This window comes from Dysidea avara, chromosome 1 (genome assembly GCF_963678975.1).
Source record: "Dysidea avara chromosome 1, odDysAvar1.4, whole genome shotgun sequence".
NCBI classification, from domain to species: Eukaryota; Metazoa; Porifera; class Demospongiae; order Dictyoceratida; family Dysideidae; genus Dysidea; species Dysidea avara.
Window position 1 is genome coordinate 33,451,825 of NC_089272.1, and position 16,445 is coordinate 33,468,269.

Genomic DNA, 16,445 nt, shown 5'->3' on the forward strand with positions numbered 1-16,445 from the left:
CTAGCTTAGTAGCCGATTAGCTATATAAAAACATGCTTTTGCGTCCCAGCGACTGAGCTGTTAATAGCCGCTGGATAGCTTAGAGCTACACAAATTATAGCACACAAATAAAAGCTACTTACCTCTTTGCCTTTCAGAGTCACTTTGATAAATTAACATAAATTTCGCCACCTTTGGGGTTATTGGGAGGAAGCGTAGTTATGTAATCCACTGGAGGATTTAAAAGTAAAGATACAACCTCAGATATTTCCGGAGGAGAACAACGAATATCATAGACGGGAACGGTCATCCCTTCACTCTGAGTCAGATAACACCGAATCGTAGTGCAGGTGGAGCTCACGTGGGTGTACCACTTGTCTCGTGCGCCGGGCCCGCGTGTTGGCCCATTCTCTGTTAAAATTATACCCTTAGCTAATCATTAGTATTAGTATTAGTATTAGTGATTTAGGATACATAGGCAATGCCTGTATATGATCCTATTCTATAGCTAGCAAAATAAAATCAAACATAATTTAAATTAGCTACCAGTCATGATCGATAGTAAACATTTGTGAGGAGAAGTGTTGATCCAGTAGGTTTTTAAAACTGTTGATAGATTGGGCTGCAATCACATTCTCTGGTAAATTGTTCCATACATTAATGCTCCTCACTGCAAAAAAGTTTGATCTTGGCCGGGTGACAGCACGTGGTTTAAAAAATTTGTTTGCGTGGCCCCTGGTAGAACTGCATGTATTGGTAGAAAAGAAGTCAGATAGCTCGAGTCCAATGTCATTATAAATCATTCGATAAATAAGAATCATGTCACCAAATAAGAATCATTCGATAAATAAGAATCATGAAAGCTTATATTAACAACTCGGGCAACAAAGTAAATGTATGGCAAAAGGCTACACCTACAAACTAGAGGGCGTGTGAACATAAGCATGTATAGCTCCGAGTGATATTGCATCTCATTATAAAAATCCGCCCAGCAGCCGCGTTAGACTACAACACTACACAGAATTCCGTTCCGCAAATTAGTCCATCGTTCCGTTCCGTTCCGTAGAATAGACCCCACCCGAAATACGCGGGTCCTGGATGTTGACAACCAGGTCCCTCGCCAAATTTTTATTATTTTATTTTTATTTTTTATGATTCTTTCCAGATCATCTTTCTCTCATTCATTCAATATTGACACAGCTAATTTTCAAAAATTTCTTGTGGGAACGTTATTTCCCGAGTAGTCGACCCCAGAAGTGTTGCAAGATGCCTTGCAATGTTTATGGAGCCCTGATGCATAATGTACATAGCTATATAGATGTAGATCTAGTGTAGCCTTGAACTGGCGAAAGATGATGTGTGCATGGGAAAGTAATTCTTTGACTAACTATTTCTTTACACTAAGCACAATAAAGAGAACACTAAAACTGTAAGACAATTAAGACATTGAGAAACTGGTCTATAAGTTTTATACGTAATAAGTGTATAAATATATACATATTATGCAACTTGATCTACTAAAGCTGCTGCTTATGCAAGTGTAGTGTGACCTCCACTGGAATATGCATGCACTATTATGGAATCCTTATACTTCCAAGCAGGGGCGAAGGAAGTAGTTGATATGAGGGGGGGCTGGGCTGACCCAGACTTGTGGAAATGATTTACATTGTCTCTGTGAGACCAAAAAAAAAGGTCACTGCCAGCTGACAATAGCTGTTCACCTCACCAGCTACGCATTTATAGCTGATAAACTGCATAAAATCCTTACATAGTTCGCTACACACTGCTCTAAGACTGTGACTGCTTTATTAGAGTGATTGCTCTATTAGAGTATCTCGATCTTTATCGCGGTTTTCAGCCCCACTCCAAGAAGGATAATTTCGGCGTGATATCATTCTGAGGGGAGGCTATAAGCCCCCTCTCAGCAGACCGAGGGGGGGTTAAGCTTCAGTTCCCTAGCCCTCCCCTTTCCGCCACCTATGCTTCCAAGTATCAATTACTTCTGGAGCGATATACAGTAGGTATGTGGTAGTCATAGGAACCCTTATTAAATATTGATTATTATTATTACTGAGCAGTCAGCCCTGCTGGTGTGCTCAAATTTGCCCAAATATATGCAACACAATTACAATAATGATTGCAGTCCGGTCGGTTCTAAAAATGTCAGCATCTGCAACTTCTATAAGATCTATTGGTAAAGAGTTCCAATCATTAATTGTTTTCGAAAAATAGCTATTTTGGTGTGCTGTGGTAGATACATGTGGTAAGATGTAGTGCAGTGGATGGTACTGTCTCGTGGAATCCTGTGTACCATCAGAAAAAAATTATCTGCTGAGTGTATTACAGAACTACGTATCTTGGCTACTTACAACAATTATACCTGTCTCTGTGCTTAATTTTCGATTTAATCAATAAACAAGCACTGAGTCAACCATTACTGCTAATCAGGTTTTCATTTTTGGTGAATACTATTTTTCTTTGGAACTACATCCTGTATTCTGTTTTATCTCTCTCCCATGTTCCAGTCTTAAGGTTTCACCGGACTTTTTATCATCACCTACATGTATATAATTTATGTTGTTGTCTTTTTATCTGTAAGCTTACTGGTCTACTACTTGTTAACTGAAATGCAGAATACTAACTGTACTAGATATTATTCGTAGTTTTGTTTTTGTACTTCTTTTTGTATCCCAGGAAGCACCCTCTCAAGCTTTTTGGTGAAACTCAGTTTGAAATCAGATAGATATAAATAAATAAACTATAAATTTTACAAATAATATTATTGCTTTTGTTTTTTAATTTGTTGTTAGCTATTATATTTATTATATTATTATATTTTATAATTGTAAGACTCATATGCATGAGCATAGTACAATGATTAGTTATTGTTTGTTTGTTAAATTTACTGTGATTTCTCTCCTTGCCACGCCCACCTTATAGTCTTCCATGTTGTATGTGGTCAGTGTTGGGAGTAACGCGATACTTATGTAACGCGTTACGTAATATCAAGAGTAAATAATGGAAGAGAGAGTATCTAACTGCCGCATGGACCATCAAAAATGAGCGCGTAAAGTCCTGATTCTGATGGCATCGGTAGGCTTCTTTAACCACGCCTTGATAGGTGACGATTAACCAGCATGCATAAGGCGCCCCAAACGTAATTTATACGCAAAGCGCGTGTGATTAATTTTATAAATCACGTCACACGTGATTTGTCTGACAATGAAGCCAGCAACGAGAAGGAAGTGCAGTGCTAAGAAAAACCCTTGCCAACAAGCGAAACGGACCAGCAGTGGAAGAGGAAGGAGTGACCAGATAGTTTCATCAACAGGAACAGATAAAGCGAAGAAGCCAGCGGCACCGAGATCCACCAAAGGAAAGAAACGACCCGCTACCATCGAGGCTACCACCAACTCGGAAGCAACACACCACAACGAAGAAGACCACGCGCCAGTAGCCAAAAGAACACGCAAGATTTTGAATAAAAAGGAGAGGGAAAGTTTATTGCGCCATTTAAATAGCGTTGACGATGTCACTCTAGCAGACGCTGTTAACGTGAGACTGAGTGAAGTTCAGTTGTTGAGCACAAAATTGAAGAATTTTGCAGATACATTGTGTAAAAATGAGCAGCTCCTCCAGGATATTGCAACTCACCACCACTGCCGTTTTTCTGAGTTATATGTGGAGTGTAAGAAAGAGTCTGATCCATTTGTGCAGTTGCAATTTCAGTGGCATCGATACTGCAGTGCTTTCTTGTTGCCTAGAATGTACACATTGGATTGTATTAATTTTGACGAAACCAGTGAAAGCTCACTGGTATCATTGCGAAATAAGTGGTTGAGTTTTTGTGAGGTAAATGATGTACCAGTTGAGAGTAACCCTGTGATGATATCTATGTCATCGGCTATTTATGCAGTCCTACTAGAGCAAGCAAGGGAGTACCAAACCAGTCTGATCTCTGAGCCTGGATCATCAAAGACTGTGGTCAGAATTGAGGGTGATGATGTTTACTTTAGATTTGGTGGTGCAGCACTATGTGACATGCTTCACCTTCACTATAAACAGATTAAGGGCTGCAGTGATGCTCAGAGAGATAAGTTGTCACAAGAGATAACAATATTGCAATCTATTAATACAAAAGATAAATCCAAAATACCCGAATATCTGAAGTATCGTGACCGAGGTTACATGTACTTCCCTGACATCAGCTTCATACCTTTTATCAGACAAGTAGATGAAGTAGTGAAAGGGGTTGTTAGTGAGGAAAAAATGGAAGGGGATGGAGGACAAATAATCAAGGTACATATGTCCAAATGTAAAAATGGAATTTACACCTGGTACGGCCACATATGTAAAACTGTGTTTGTTAAACTAGAATGTCTTTTTTAGGCGGCACACGAAAAGATTAAATCGTGCTCAAGTCTTGAGGGATGCTTTCTGTCTACTCTGTCAAAGCGACTGCCAAACATGGATACATTCAGCACAGAGGCACTGGACAATGTTTTCACTGTTTTCACTCGCAAATTATGCAACACAAGGATCCAAGAATTCATTTCAAGTACTAAACAGCAAATGGCATCCAAAAAAGGACTAGCGTCTACTGTAGATACTAATTTAAGGCCAATGTTACTAGCTCAACATACAAAATTAGAAAGTAAATTTGTCAATAACAAAGGAAAATGATACACAGTGTACGTATGTAAATTTGTGCAATCATGTTGTGTTAATCATTGTGTGAATCTTTCTTATTATATTTCTTCCTTGATAGGGGTATTTCAATTGTACTCAATGTGTCGTCCCTGTATCCCTTTCCACTGTGATGGTCCGTAACACATTGTTTTACAAGATGTGCAGCTCTGGCAGTGGAAAAGTTAGCTGAATCTAATTTGCCTCCAGCGTTATGCTTATATTGGCTGAATAAGCTCTCGACTGCTGACCCGGAGAGACGTAGTTGAGATATAAAATATGTAGGATATGTCTCTCTGAACCATTGACACAGAGCTCTGAAGCTGTATACATCAATCCAAAGGAGGTCCCAAGCTATAAAGAATGTAAACATGACATCAAGAATTGTTACACAAATCATGCACAATAAAGATGAACTAGGGCTCAATTTATAGTATCAAGGGTTAGTAAAGGAAGAGCGTGTATGTATGTGCAATGGTGTGAGACTTACTTTGCCATGACAGAAAAGACTTCTGCGTGGTCGAAGTGTGGGAAAAGTTTGGATCTGTCCAAGAAACATTTGGTAAACAACATTCAAGTACACTGTGGAACCTCTCTTTGATCATTAATTTTTGGAAACCTACTTTCTGAGGTAAAAATGTATACCTTTTGGGTCCTATTTTGATATACAGGAAGGCCTGATGCTTACTCCTGCCTTTAGTCAAGACTAAATGATGGAATTTAGTCTTGCTTCAATGAAGTGTCTAAGAGAGGTTTCAGTGTAAACATGTATACATACCTATTTTCAAAATGGAATCTAGCCAATCGGTAAAATAACTGAAGCCCTTGTCAATATTCTTCAGAACTTTTGCATCAGCACTTCTAACTCAGTCGTGGCTCAGAAATCCTTGTTCAAATAGTAAATTGCAGGCCTCTAAATACGACAACGTCTCCTTAGCGGTTAACACATCTTCGGGTAATGGGTCCTGGTGGGTGTACCAATAAAGTTCCCCCAACACTTGTTCTTGCTACGATACAAAAAAGGGTATTTCATAAACAAAAATGAAATTAAAGCTCACCTGCATGATCTTGGCCGGATGGACATTCAGCTTTGTCCACGCATCGCGTAAGCAGTGAGCTTCCTTCAGACGAGGGACCATCCTGGTGCAACCTTGACTAACTCTGGCCAATTCTCGTTGGTATAAATCCATAATTGTTTGCCATCCAAACATTAGATTGTCGCCACGTCTAAATTGTTTCGTACCATTTGATTTGGACGAAAACAATGCGTTTACCATGTTCTTCAGCTGTAAAATAAAATTAAAATTGAATTCAACACTAGCATATTAATTACCTGATGTGATGGACAAATTAGCCAAAAGATCTTCTGGGGTGGATTATAAGGATTGATCATCCAAGGTGTCACCTTGAATTTATCTTCACTATCTTCTGTCACCGAGTAGGCACCATGGCAGCCATGACTAGCCTTTATTGCTGCGACATTAGCAGATCCACCATCGCAAACTAAAACACTTGTCTTAAGACCATACAGCTGGAGCAGTTCAATGGTCTCAAATACACATGCTACAACAAACTGACAATCCACAGTAGATGGTGATGTAAAATATGGACCCACAATGTCAAATTCACTAGTTAGATCTCTCCAAATAAACTGTAAAATGTAGGAAGTCTGCTTGTTGGCTTCAGGACTTTTCAGTAAAGCGTATACATCATTCAGAGATGCCAAGTCCTTCGGCGTCATTGCCAATCCTACCAGCTGATGGCTGCGAGAATTCCATACCAGTTGACATGCAACTTTCACTTCATCAAAGATGACAGCTCCATCAGCTTTAGGTTCCTGTTTTCCAAGTTGTCTGCACTTTTCTTTGTAAACTAAATATCGAGTAACTTGCTCGGCAATGCAAGTAGTGCTAGCACCAGGGTCGTGTATAAATGTCCCGGTATAAGACTGTAGTGTGGGCTTTGCAGGAAGCTTGAGAATGCTGAACTGTTTTAAAGCCTCATAAGCAGATGGGCTTCTTATGTAGATGGCTAACGCTGAAGTAAAAAATATATATAAACACACAATGAAATTAAACACACAACTTACCCATGCGTATGGTTATCATACTCCAGCGGTTTCCTCGTCCACCACTGCCTACATAACACAGTTATTTGCATATGAGTTTAAGTTTCATTATACAACGTACTATTTGTAGCTTGGTCGCTAGCAAACTCATTCCTTTGACGTTCCTTATCTGTGATCCAGATGTCTTGCATAACTTTTCTGACACCATGCTCATCCCCTTCTTTGTAAAGCATCTCTAGATCATTTTTCCCTATATTCTCCATAATCTGACACATTTCACTGTGCTGTTCATCATCAAGGGTCACTTCACTTTCCTCATACTTCTGCAACTTTCGTATGTTATTCGTTCGCTCGTATTGTGCAAGTGTCCTGCATTTGGCTTGACTAGCTGGGCTCATGTATGATAGCCGTGCTCTGGATGAAGGCTTCTGCCTTTTGATTTTCCGTGTTGGAGTCTCTTTCTTTGTTCTCTCTTTCTGATGCTCCAAATCTGTGATAAGCCTTTTACATGCAGAACACTTCACTTCTATTGCATCTTTTTCCATTTCTCTGGCATTGTGTGCCAGCTTAAATAACATCTTGCAATTTACAGAATCAACCCGATGGAAGGGGAAATCATGAAGTCGCACAGATTTGACATGGAAGCGAATAACATCATAGTATTCCTTGTTGTAGTGATCCAGCTCAATACCTGGGCAGAATTTGAAATTTGACTTGTCTTCAATAATTTGGCACAACTCCCTGATCTCTGCCACACTTTCAAAACTAGAACGTTTCCACTCCTTCATCAGCACATGCACCGTATAGGATTTATAGTGTACAGCTATCTGAACACGAGACACAGCTCCAAATGGAGGATGCTTGAAAAGCCGACGCTGGGTGATTAGTAACACAGGAACCAACTTATCGGCATCGTGTACCTGGCTAACAGTGAATACAAGGTCAGGAAAGCATCCACTGAGTTCATCAAAAATCTTAGTCAAAAATAATTCTTGATCTTCCACTGAGACAGAAGGAATTTCAACATGATGGCCACTACTCACTATGTGCTCACTCCTCGCATCATCATTAGCTTCATTCGCCAGTGTAACCACGTGCCCGCTGGTTGGGGTTGTAAACAGTTGTCCATCTGTTTCACATTCACTCTCTTGCTGCTGAACAGCAATAAAACTGGCTTCAATCGAGCCAGAGTCGTCCCTCACAATGTCTCTTCGTGCGGGTAAATAGAGAGCGCCACAACCTGTCTGAATGAACCTCACAATGTCTCTTCGTGCGGGTAAATAGAGAGCGCCACAACCTGTCTGAATGAACATATTTTCTTACTAAATAAAGCTTTTTTTAAGTAGTAACAAGCTCACCTCTTTGTCTCTCTGGTGGTTCTCGCCATGGTCTGTAAGGCTGATGGTTCCAACAACACTCGTAGTGGGCGTAGACTGCGAGGTAGCCTGCGTAGATGCGGCAACATTACCGTTGGAAATCGCTTCTCCTGAAACTTCACCGCTCCGTCCTTCACTCTCAGGCATTAGTGAGCCTCTGTAACTAGATTCAGGTTGACAATTCTAAGGTTACGTCTGAGGCGTAGACCGAAACATAGAATATGTAGAGGAGCCATTGGGAATCACTTCGTCTGCAATTTCACCGCTCCGACCTTCACTCTCTGCCAGCACACGTAGGCCCCATAGCACCACGCACTGCTGTGCGGCTCGTATCGGCGCGGCTGTCTTCTGTACCAGACGTGTTGATAAGCCTCTAATCAATACTTCCATAATTTGCGAGATTTTACTAACAAATCCGATTAACTCTACGCGCTCATTTTTGATGGTCTATGCGGCAGTTAGATACTCTCTCTTCCATTATTTACTCTTGGTAATATCATAGATAGTATATACTATCTATGGTAATATTATTACTTTTGTGTATAATTATAACGAAATACGCTATAAAAACAGGTAATATAATATTACGTAATATTATAATAGTCTCGCGTGGCCAGACCACTATTTTCTTCGGGGTGGCGCTTATCGATTAGAGATTATAAGCGCTCCCTCGAAAAAGGGAGCGCTTATAATCTCTAATCGATAAGCGCCACCCCGAAGAAAATAGTGGTCTGGCCACGCGAGACTAATATTATAATTACTACAAGTAACAAAGTTACTAATCTCGTTAGTTATCCTCTGAGTAACGCCTAGCCACAACGAAGTAACAAGGCCTACTGAATGAAGCTTATTCACCTGCTTCTTACTTACAACCATGATTTGCATATTGTCCTACAACGCAATCATGTCACGTGACAAGGTGGTAGTTTCACACGTGACAGCTTAAGGCTGTGGACACAAAGTAATATAATATATAATATTATTACAGCTACTTTATTTTATGGGTAATATGTAACTGTAACTAAATAGTTCAGTTGCAAGTAATATGTAACTAGTTACTTTTACAAAGTAACTTGCCCAACACTGCATGTGGTCAGGTGTGCCCGAGGACACACCACAATTGTTTTTATTTTCTCTATATAGTCTCGTCCTCGCAGACCCATTCTCCCGGGTGGCGCTTGCCGATTAGAGATTATAAGCGCCCTCTCTTTCGGAGGGGGCGCTTATAATCTCTAATCGATAAGCGCCACCCCAGAGAATGGGTCTGCGAGGACGAGACTAAGACACTATTTTCATCATCAATGATGTTTCTCTCTTTAAAAGACCACGTGATGAAAGTATGGAGATGATAGACTGCGCCTGGCCTAAGAATCTAGCTGCAGTACTTTAGCTCACGTGACTGATCGATTCATTAATTACCCGTAATTAGCGGAAGTAGTGAAGCCGGTTACTCTGACCAAACAGCTATATTATTCCGATTTGTAGTACTGTAGGCAGAAACTGGCGTGTTCGAGTTAGTAGCTAGCTACAGGAATAACTATAGCTTCGTGAGCAAATCACTGAGTCCGAGTGGAATTGCTTTTATGTTGCTGCACTTGTAGTTATTCTGTACATGTAGCAGCTACGTACAGTAGCTATACCTATTGCTCGCCGTTGCCCGTTGGAGATTTAGTGCTACTTTCTCTTTTCAGAAAGGTTAGTCAGGCACCACAATTAGAAAGTGCTCATTTGAATAGTGACTTTGTATGGTGCATAGCTATGTGCTTAACTGAATCTTAATATGGTGTAGGTATTCCAGCCCGGTTTTTAAATTTTGGAAAAACGGACTTTTTATATGCTCAATAGACTGAGTATTGATTGCTGATCTCAGAAATATATAGTTTGTTGGGTTGGAATTAGCTAATTTTACATGCACAGTGCTTAAAAACTGAAAAAAGGTACATTCAGTTTCTCCAGTTCTTCCCATACATTTTAACGGGAAAAATGGCACAATTGAATTAGGAAGCCATCTAGCAACCTGGACTGTCTTGAAACCACAGTTGCTTCTAGCTTTAAGTTTGTACATATAATGAGAGTAATCTGAGGTATTGTCGGATCTCAGCAATCTTTGTATGCTTTGTGGTGAGCAAACATGTTTCACCTAGTGACGTACTGCACACTTCTCAATACAATGGTATTATACCCATAGACAAGAGGCTATCTCAAGTAAATAAAAACATCAAGTTAACAACTTGTTAAGATAAACAACTAAAGTGAAGGTGTCACAATGATGCAACAATGCCAAAGGTGGAGTTGTACGTGTGGTTTCAATTATGGCATTGTTATACCGATTTTGATGTGGTTCATACTTTGAGTTGATGACACAGCCATCAGAAAATTGCTGTGGAGCTGAAAATCACTAACCCGAACAAAGTAACTACGCTCTTTACAGTAAGCACCAGTGACTACTTTCCACCCAACAGTACCTTTTAAAAAAGTTTCAAAGTATTCTACATACATTACATGACTTGAAAAGATTACAAAACAACACAAAATTAAAGCTTACTTGTATGTAACGCACACAATAAAACTAAGATTTCCATGATGATCAGTGTGTGGACAAACCACATAGTGATTTTCATCCTCATTGGAGCTCGGATGACGGAGCAATCCCAGGTTAAACGCGAGTTGTTATTTTGTGCCAGGGTCCTACTGGAGAATATAGGGAGAATTTTTTAAATTTAGAAATCTTGGATACCGGAATGCCTACTGTATGTTTTTTATAATGTCTGTTGCCTATAACAACTGTGTATAATTATACACTTAACGAAAGTTGCACATTCTGTGGTTTAGCTATGTTGTGAATGAGGAATTGAGTTTAAAACTACGTAACCAGCTGCTACATAATAATCTTATAACTACTGTAGCTACACTTATAGCTTTCTTTCATGGCCATGATTAGTGTTGGCTACATTACATTTAGCTATATTGCTATTACTGTATGCTAGTACGCTGGTAGCTAGTTATCCCTGGTAAAATTAATAAGTACGTATATTCAACTACTTGCTTTACTATAAGAATAAAAACTGTAGCAAGCAATTCATTTAATCTGACATCGATATCATTATAATGTACATACCTCTTTTAAAATATAGGTGCTCACAAGATAAGCAGACATCCTTGAAGAGTAAACTGCCTTGGTTTGGTTTTAGATAACACAGTTACACATATCTTGCTTCAGTTGACCAGAACAAGCATTAAAAGGCCACAATCTGTATTATCAAAAACCAAACCAGTGTACTTTACTCTTTACTTTTCATTCTGGCCCCATCATTCAGTGACCATTAACAGTGATACAGTACGTATATATTAGTCCTGTATATCCATCTTCTTTAATTCCACACTAACATATTTGATCCTGTGTTTACGTTGATATAGCATTTATGCCATGGGAAAAATCCAAAAAATTAATTTTAAAAAACTTTATCTAGGGTGATTTGTGGCTGCCACAAATCACTCCCTAGAATACTGCCTACACATTTTATTCATTTAAAATCTGCAACTGACTGTAAGAAATATTTGTGGGATTTCTTACATGTTTACAATTCAGTAGAGACTGATGCTTGATGAACATTCAGAGATTACTAATATGCAATCCCACACTATACGTATAGTTGTTAATTTATGATATTAGCTGCCTTTTCCAATGAACTTGAATGGAAGTTTGTGGGTGACAATTTCAACTCTTATGGTTTGACACACTAAATTATGTACTTATTGTTTCTTTTGCTGTTTTAGTGATCTTTGTTTTAGAAATATTGTTACCCTTATGAGCACATCCACCAACTGATAACATAACGTCTGAGAATGGACATACTGTATATATTGCCAGTGCAAGGGAAGTTTCTTCATACATAAAGTTCATGAGAAATATTGTTGTTCTCTACAACTGCCTACTTGACTTTTGTGATCACTTATTGATCAGAACTGCATATGTAATGAGGTATATGCCATCTTGTTGTATTGGCATAGAATTTCTTAAGTGTCTACCATAAATGATTTTATAGAAGTATTACTACAGTCAGCTCATAGAAACTTGAATTAATTGGAGAAACATTAATGTCTAATTTAGATAACTTTTGAATTGCATGGTTTCTCACAAATACAGTTAATATACTAAATGGCTAATTGAAGAAATCCATAGAATGATATCATTGCAATACACACTCAGACAGATGAACAGACAGACAGACAGACAGACACACTCATTCAGCAGCAAAGCAAATTAAGCAAAGCCCTCGGCTGTTGTGCTGGCACCTACCCAGTGAATCGGCATTGGGACACCTGTGCACTACTTAGGCACTACAAGTCAGCAGAGGCAAATCCTCCAGGGGCAGGAATAGTAAACTACAGGAGGCTGTGCCATGTCTCACAAGTGAAGGTATGGATGGGCACCCATGTCTACACACACATACACACTTGCGTGTACACACACACACATACACACACACATACACGCACACACACAAGCACACACACAAGCACACACACACACTGCATACTGTACACCGCACACTCACCTTCTAAATAGGTCATGAACATGGTATGTACTGTACTATGGATGGCTATGAAGTTTTCATCTCTGAAATATGTGACGAGATTTCTTTTAGACTTATAATAAGTAAATGCCCATTTCAAATCTTAAAAAGTTGCTTTTTTATTGCTACCTTTTCACTTCTACTCACAATGCATCTTGCAAAGTATGTAATCTTTAAGGCTTCTGACAACAGTATCGTAAATGTCACTGTGTATGGGGAATTTGTAGCTACAGTAATCTGAAGCTTTTCACTTAACAAAATTAATTAACTAAAGGAAACATGTTGTATTACTGAGAATAGTCAATGGATTCCTTGTACACAATTACATGTAATTAAATAATGTGCTTAATGCTCCCATATCACACCTGTTTGAACAATAATAATAATATTTATTAAATGTGAAATATGCAGTGCTGTGGCTGTTATCTCTGTGAATATATTATGTATATAACATGACAGCTGGTTATTGTGGGTGCATATAGTCACCAGTAATGTAATAATATCATAACTGTAATAAAGCATGCATGTTCGTAGCTATGTATCAGTTACTTGTTGTATTCCACTTTTTATTTCTTTTGCTGCATGTGAATTGTTAGAGAGCACAAGTAAAACTCAAGCTGCTGCAGCAATATGGTTGATAGTGTTACCACAGTTAACTTCAGAACCTTTTCTCTTCTCATTTAAAACAGCAGCTGCCATAGACCAAAGTTAATGTTTGGAATGCGTCTAGAGTGAGTATACAGTTTGACAGTTACATCTGGTTATATCAGTATTTTAGATAACAAAATCTTTGCCATAGCTAGCTTGGTGTGACAAAACGTTTGGGAATTTGGCAAATACACCCAACTTTTTCTCCAACTTGCTTTACATGCTGATTTCCCATACGACACCAAAATGTTTTATATCAGGAAGGCATTTCAGTTTTCACAAAGTTGAACTATTTTGTGTTAATAAGTTAAATTTAAGACAGCCATATTTGCATAGTATATAATACTGTTGCGATTTTCCAAGTTCTTGAAAATGCAAAGTGCCATGTGTGTACAAACATGTACATGCACGGTTGTTTGATGACAGATGTGCTGTATACATGCATAAGAGCTTGAACATGTCCATGTAGGCATATACATACAACTTGACATCCACAGAACAACAGTTACACATTCAAAATCTTTGTTTTTACTTAACTCGCATGAATGGATTTCAAGTTTACAGGTGCAATCAGAAAATCTTTCAAAATGTGTTAAAATAACCTGTTTTTAAACACTTCTAATGAAGCCAATATTTCAGTGTTAAAAGTACAGGCACAATCCAGTAGAAATAATATATTACACATATATGGCTCCATATACAATGACCCTACATGCTCCTTAACATTCCTAGCTAATGACCTGGATGGATGCCTCCCTTGATCGGCTCTTAGTCATGTGACCACACACACCAAATTTGCAAACTTTGATGACACAATTATGCTACTTGAGCACTAAGTTATGCTCTTCTGAGTGCATAGGATTGTATGTATGTGGAAGACCCCTTTTCACATATCCGGTCCCATATGACTATCCTTTGCTCATCTACTCAGATGCGTAATTTTAATGACACCATATCTAATATGAAATAGTGTGAATTAAACAAATGTACCAAGTTTGGCACTTTTTATTAAAAAGTGAACGATTTTTTTTTGCTTAGCTGCTCCACTACTAAGTACTAGTTTTTTTTGTTTTTTTTTAAGTCTTTACAAGATCTGTAGGACACCTGGTCCTATAGCCTGTTAAAGTTGTTACATAAAGTGTGTTTGAAAAGGTGAAGAAAGAAGAAAAAAATTCATGACTGGACCTGGGCAGCCTTGAACTTGCAGCCATTCGATTAATGCTTGAACACTTACAGACGTCTTCCAGGCAGTCAGGATGTTTTCTCCTTGTCAATTTCAAGAATATATCCATAGGAACTCTGGAGAGTGACTTATTAACTCAAAGTACCCCTTGTGGAACCAAATGGACATTAGCTTATTTATTAAGGCTTTACAGCACAAGTGCTGAAGGTCTGTAGGACACCTTAAATTCACAGAGCCGGATGAGTAGCCACAATGCTATAATACATATTTCACATTATAATTTTATTTAATATATATCAAAATACATAGGTGTCAGAGCATAGGTGTGATACCAGAACATTGAGTTTACAGTGTTTTACCTACAAGGAATCCAATGGCTTTTCTCAGTAACACACTGTGTTTCTCTTACATAGCTTATAGCTTAATCTGTTAAGTGTATATCTTTCAGATTACTGTAGGAATTTGATTGCTGTCATGATCTGCAAAAACAGGATGATTATTGGCTATTTTACTGTGACTAGCACCTTCTGACTAGAGAAGAAAAGTTGACTAGTTTTTATTTTATTTTACTACCGAGTTTTACACTCTTCTTAGCTATGACCACAGCTGCAGGGAAAGTTTTCACTGAACTATCCAATAGCATAAGTTATGTCTATTGTACCTGTATGTCTTGCCACAAATTGTTTTCCTGCTAAGGGGCAATTCAACTATTTCTCAGGAAACATTGCTACCTATAATTAAGAGGAAACAGTTAGAAAATTATCAGCCAATAGCCTGTAACTAAGGCAGTGATTAATAAATAGATAGTTATTGTACACGCAATTTTGGCTCATCATCTGTCTGAATAATATGTACATTTATACATGACACTCACGTTAATTTCACATGACCTGTGTGGAAAGAGACACACTAGTGCTCTACTACACATCAATACTTGTTAAATTCATTGGAATTTTTGAAGATTAGACTTTGATGTACTTCAATTGGTTACATACAGTAAGAGATATGTATACTGTATTTAGCCATATATTATCTTGAAACTATAACAAAATTTCATCCATTCATGTAAATACTGTATGTGTTTTTGTCTGATGATATAAAATCAATAGCTATTAGCACAACAGATCAAATATTAGTGGTAGGTAGATGTTCTGTATCATGTACGCATGTGTACGTATATTAGAGGGTACAGTGCAAAACTGGGGATTTACGGTATATAGCTGCTTGTCACTGCAACAAAATTTGTAAAGGTTGTGTATCACTTTTCATTAGTTAGTACATAGCACATGAAAGCATACTGTTATAATATTATTCAGGCCTCTTTTGACTCTTTGTTCTAGTGATTTTATGTACACTGCAATTTCAGGATGAATGATGAACAGAAAATAATTTCTTGTGAGGTCATCAGTGGAAACAGAAACAGGAAGACTTGTTATAACAGATCCAGCAATCATTCTCTTGACCTCAACTGTTTACAAGTCTTTGATGTGATTACTAGGAATCCTGGTATGATAGCAAATATTAATCTATTAATTGTAGAATTATTATCTTTAACAGAGTTTTCATTTTTGATCAGATACTACAACTTGTTGTATCAGAGTTTGATACCTAACTGTAAACTGACCATCAAAATTCTTAAACAACATCTAGAAATTTCTAATGATGTGGAAAATTTCATTGTCAATGGAGAAAGCTTGAGAATCAGGTGCCAGAGAATTATCAACCTTCTATTGCTTCAGTTAAATAAAATAAAAGATTATGAGCAACTACGGTCCTTGCTTAACAGTATATCAGTGGCAGAAACTCTTCCAGATAAGTTGAATTCAGGTACAATTATTATCATAAGTCATACTAATACAGTATGCAATAAAAATGTTTGCACGTTTGCATGTAGCTATTTATAATAATATATTTTTTTCCTATTTGAT

General features: G+C 38.0%; 3 protein-coding genes across 4 annotated transcripts in view; 2 read left to right on the forward strand and 1 right to left on the reverse strand.

The window, feature by feature from the left end:
* The first annotated feature begins 3,128 nt into the window (after positions 1–3,128).
* Positions 3,129–5,312, forward strand: LOC136262492 (uncharacterized). Its single transcript, XM_066056790.1, has 2 exons — positions 3,129–4,278; positions 4,369–5,312. The coding sequence occupies exons 1-2, from the start codon at positions 3,202–3,204 to the stop codon at positions 4,660–4,662; spliced, it is 1,371 nt and encodes a 456-aa protein (XP_065912862.1). The 5' UTR covers positions 3,129–3,201; the 3' UTR covers positions 4,663–5,312.
* On the reverse strand, positions 4,126–8,596 carry LOC136262483 (uncharacterized). Its single transcript, XM_066056779.1, has 8 exons — positions 8,092–8,596; positions 6,855–7,977; positions 6,755–6,802; positions 5,999–6,702; positions 5,724–5,951; positions 5,444–5,672; positions 5,156–5,209; positions 4,126–5,019 (listed from the first exon to the last, which is right to left on the reverse strand). The coding sequence occupies exons 1-6, from the start codon at positions 8,254–8,256 to the stop codon at positions 5,532–5,534; spliced, it is 2,409 nt and encodes an 802-aa protein (XP_065912851.1). The 5' UTR covers positions 8,257–8,596; the 3' UTR covers positions 4,126–5,019; positions 5,156–5,209; positions 5,444–5,531.
* A 1,026-nt stretch (positions 8,597–9,622) lies between these two features.
* Positions 9,623–16,445, forward strand: part of LOC136262502 (uncharacterized) — a 34,374-nt gene continuing 27,551 nt past the window's right edge. The window contains exons 1-3 of one of the 2 annotated variants that reach the window (XM_066056807.1): positions 9,623–9,804; positions 15,858–16,023; positions 16,075–16,344. In XM_066056807.1, the coding sequence (XP_065912879.1) occupies positions 15,885–16,023; positions 16,075–16,344 (409 nt within the window). In that variant the 5' untranslated portion in view covers positions 9,623–9,804; positions 15,858–15,884. The remainder of the gene's footprint in view (positions 9,805–15,857; positions 16,024–16,074; positions 16,345–16,445) is intronic. The other variant, XM_066056800.1, reaches the window with a different exon arrangement.

What these genes read in the sequence shown, in the direction of transcription:
- LOC136262492 (XM_066056790.1), top strand. Translation starts at nt 3,202, where the DNA reads ATGAAGCCAGCAACGAGAAGGAAGTGCAGTGCTAAGAAAAACCCTTGC. An exon ending in ATGGAGGACAAATAATCAAG is followed by an intron (nt 4,279 to 4,368) that starts GTACATATGTCC and finishes TGTCTTTTTTAG; the next exon opens with GCGGCACACGAAAAGATTAA.
- LOC136262483 (XM_066056779.1), bottom strand. Translation starts at nt 8,256, where the DNA reads ATGCCTGAGAGTGAAGGACGGAGCGGTGAAGTTTCAGGAGAAGCGATT. An exon ending in TAGCGACCAAGCTACAAATA is followed by an intron (nt 6,803 to 6,854) that starts GTACGTTGTATA and finishes TGTGTTATGTAG; the next exon opens with GCAGTGGTGGACGAGGAAAC. An exon ending in ATCCGGCCAAGATCATGCAG is followed by an intron (nt 5,673 to 5,723) that starts GTGAGCTTTAAT and finishes TTTGTATCGTAG; the next exon opens with CAAGAACAAGTGTTGGGGGA.